The sequence below is a fragment of the Lathyrus oleraceus genome, chromosome 4, assembly GCF_024323335.1.
Source record: "Lathyrus oleraceus cultivar Zhongwan6 chromosome 4, CAAS_Psat_ZW6_1.0, whole genome shotgun sequence".
NCBI lineage: Eukaryota > Viridiplantae > Streptophyta > Magnoliopsida > Fabales > Fabaceae > Lathyrus > Lathyrus oleraceus.
In genome coordinates, this window is record NC_066582.1 from 166,628,158 (window position 1) to 166,632,294 (window position 4,137).

The 4,137-nt window shown below is 38.0% G+C and overlaps 1 protein-coding gene across 1 annotated transcript; it reads left to right on the forward strand.

Moving 5' to 3' along the window:
* The first annotated feature begins 3,540 nt into the window (after window positions 1-3,540).
* Window positions 3,541-3,696, forward strand: LOC127135313 (NADH-ubiquinone oxidoreductase chain 1-like). The gene has a single exon (XM_051062057.1). The coding sequence runs from the start codon at window positions 3,541-3,543 to the stop codon at window positions 3,694-3,696; it is 156 nt and encodes a 51-aa protein (XP_050918014.1).
* Window positions 3,697-4,137: the final 441 nt, after the last annotated feature.

Here is a 4,137-nt window from a genome sequence, read left to right on the forward strand (position 1 = left end):
TAAACCAATTCCAAGGCAAGGACAACCAGATCTGATTCACCCTGAGGAGAAACTGTCGCGGTTATGCAACACAATTAAATGCAAATGGGGATCTGGAAACCAAATAAAAGTTCCGAAGTACCCAAGGTACAATCATCAAGTCACGAACTGGGGAATGCGAAACATGAACACCTCAGTCGTGGAATATGAATTTGCAAAGGGGACCAATCATAGCTCAACTCTATTGGGGATGATAAATGACTCGGGGATGAACTTATCAACCATGATGGGAACCAATGATGAACTGTTGGGGAAAAAAACTTACTAAACCAACTGCTTGGGGAAGGCCAACAATGCTTCGCACCTCAAGACTTATCTGTCCTCAAATTACCGGTGATATTCCTTGTTGAAATCGATTATTCTTAAAGTGAATGTTTTTATTATTTTTTTAAGAAAAATAATTATTCATTGATTTATTTCAAAATTATCATCATGAAAATTTAATTTTATTAACAAAGATAAATAAGAGTAGAAATAATTGGATAAAAGCTCAACTTTATTTAATAGAATGGTAGTCCGCGAATGACGGGACTCCATGGATCTTTACAAAGTTTAAAAATGGCAATTTACATGGAAAAGGGCTACATTGAATACAATGATCACTACTCTCCCTACCAACTTTGAAATCCGTTGTGCTCTTATCTTTGGTTGAGAATGATGAATCATAACTAAATGACTGCTCTTCAAAACTGCTCCAAAGATCAAGACTTGCCAGATGCAGTTACTTGCCATAATCCCTAAGTTTTGCCTAGATTTCACGAAGGTGAGGTACTCAGTCTACCGGGATAAATTTCTCTTTTATGTCTCTAACTTTTTCCTAGACCGTCCTTTCGGGTTTTCAATCCATCGAGACACTCATTTTTGCCTACGCCGCCCTTTCGGGTTTTCAACTTAGCGAGCTATTCTTTTCTTTTCAGGAGAAGTATTTCTTGACTATATCGACATTCACAGGACGAGTGAACTCTTCACCATCCATAGTTGTAAGAATCAAAGCACCGCCTGAAAAGGCTCTACTAACAACATATGGGCCTTCATAATTAGGAGTCCACTTGCCCCTAACATCAGGTTTGAAAGATAGAATCTTCTTGAGCATGAGGTCACCTTCTCTGAACACACGAGGCTTGACCTTCTTATCAAAATCTTTCTTTATTCTCTGCTGATATAGCTGACCATGACACATGGCTGTCAGTCTTTTCTCTTTTATCAAATTTAACTGGTCATATCTAGTCTGACACCATTCAACTTCAGTCAACTTGGCTTCCATCAAAACACACAATGACGGGATCTCAACCTCTACGGGGAACACAACTTCCATGACATAAACAAGAGATAAAGGGGTTGCCCCTGTTGAAGTGCGGATGGATGTACGGTACCCATACAAAGAAAATGGGAGCATTTAATGCCAATATTTATATGTCACAACCATCTTTTGGATGATCTTCTTAATGTTCTTATTCGCAGCTTCAACAACCCCATTCATCTTGGGTCTGTAGGGAGAAGAATTATGGTGTTCAATCTTGAAGTCTTTGCAAAGAGCTTCCACCATATTATTGTTCAAGTTTGATAAATTATTAGTAATGATCTTACTCGGCACACCATAACGACATATAATCTGATTCTTGATAAATCGGACCACCAGCAGCTTGGTCACATTCACATATGATGTCGCTTCAACCCACTTTGTGAAGTAATCAATAGCCACCATAATGAAACGATGTCTGTTTGAAGCTTTGGGCTCAATCATGCCAATCATATCAATTCCCTACACGGAGAAGGGCCATGGAGAGGAAATGACGTTCAACAATGTCGGAAGAACATGAATTTTATCTTCATAAATTTGACACTTGTGGCATTTCTTCACAAACTTGCAACAGTCAGATTCCATTATCAGCCAATAGTAATCTGCTCTCAATATCTTCTTTTCCATAGCATGTCCTTTAGAATGAGTACCAAAGGAACCTTCATGGACTTCAATCATCAACATGTCTGCTTCTTGTCTATCCATGCATCTGAGAACAACCATATAGAAATTTCTATTATAAAGCACATCACCATTTAGGTAGAAGTTGCCAGCTAATCTTCTCAAAGTCATCTTATCTTTCAAAGATGCCCCAGACGGGTGAATCTGACTTTGGAGGAAACATTTGATATCAAAATACCATGTCTTTTTATCTTTGACTTCTTCAACAGCAAACACATGAGCTGGCCTATCAAGACGCATCACAGTCAAATTAGGAACTTCATTCCAAAATCTCACCATAATCTTGGAAGCCAACATTGCAAGAGCATTTACCATCCGGTTTTCATCTCGAGGGATATGATGAAACTCAACCTTTATAAAGAAAGTTGAAATCCTCCTCGCATAGTCTCTATATGGTATCAAACCAGGTTGATTCAACTCCCATTCACCTTTGATTTGATTCACAACCAAAGCTGAATCTCCATAGACGTCAAGATATTTGATTCTGATATCAATGGCCTCTTCAAGCCCCATAATACAAGCTTCATACTCAGCCATATTATGTGTACACTTGAAGGTCAATCTAGCTGTAAATGGAAAATGAGTGCCTTAAGGAGTAATGATCACTGCCCCAATGCCATTACCATGCGAATTAACAGCTCCATCAAATACCATGCCCCAACAGGAACCAAACTCTGGCCCTTATTCAAGCAATAGTTCATCACAATCTTTCATCTTCAAGTATAAAATCTCTTCGTCAGGAAAATCATACTACATTGACCGGTAATCTTCAATAGGTTGGTGAGCCAAATGGTTAGCCAAGGTATTACCTTTAATTGATTTTTGAGATCGTTATTCAATATCATACTCGGATAACAACATCTGCCAACGGGCAATCCTCCCAGTTAAAGCAGACTTCTCAAAAATGTACTTGATTTGATTCATTTTGGATATCAACCAAGTAGTATGATTCAACATATACTGACACAGATGCTTAGCAGCCCAAGCCAATCCGCAACACGCCTTCTCAAGCACAGAATACCGAGTCTCACAGTCAGTGAACTTCTTACTAGGATAGTAAACTACATATTCTTTCTTTCCAGATTCATTTTGCTGACCCAGAACACAACCCATACTATCATTATGCACAGTCAAATACATGATCAACGATCTTCCTTCAATAGGAGGATATAAAATCGGAGGCTCAAGCAGATAATCCTTGATACTGTCAAATGCTTTCTGGCAATCCTAGGTCCAATCACAAGACTGTCAAATGCTTTCTTCCTTCACAAATCTGAGAAAACCTCTGACTTGCTTCTCAGTTTTGGGCGCAAGCATCTCTTGTATTGCTTTGACCTTAGCAGGATCAACTTCAATACCTTTCTCGCTGACAATAAATCCCAACAACTTACCAGAACGACAAATTCGGTGTTTATTAGGAATAAACAGGACAGAAATATTCCTAATAGAAATATTTCTAATAAATAGGACATAGGCAAATTTTCTATTTACCAAGAACAAGAATCTGCTATTGTATCAATATGGCTACATTTATGTTAAGTCTGGTCGCTCGGGCCGTTGTACCTTTTGATTATGGTATGGTATTGTCAGATTCGAACATAGGGCTACTTTATTTGTTTGCCATATCTTCGTTAGGTGTTTATGGAATTATTACAGCAGGTTGGTCTAGTAATTAGGGTCCTACCTTCTGAAGAATAAAGCATCGATATTAACACTAACGCTCTTATTCTCATTTTCTGAAAGGATGAATATTCTACCATAGTAGGTATTCAAGAATCAATACATGAAATTTTAATGAATTTGAAAGAAATTGTATTGAGAAGTAATCTGTCGAAACTTGCACATAGAGAAAAATATTCCAATTTCTTACCTCGATCCGCACGAAAGCACCAAAACTACACTTATTGGGATTCAAGCGGAGTTTATATTTCCACATACGCTGGAATAACTTCAACAAATGCTCAACATGCTCTTGTTCATCACTTGATTTAACAATCATATCATCTACATAAACTTCAATCTCTTTATGCATCATATCATGAAAAAAAGCGGTCATAGCTCTCTGGTACCTTGCACCAGCATTCTTCGAACCGAAAGGTATCACTCTATAACATAAT

Excerpts from the sequence above, each read along its gene's own strand:
- LOC127135313 (XM_051062057.1), top strand. The coding sequence starts at position 3,541 with ATGGCTACATTTATGTTAAGTCTGGTCGCTCGGGCCGTTGTACCTTTT.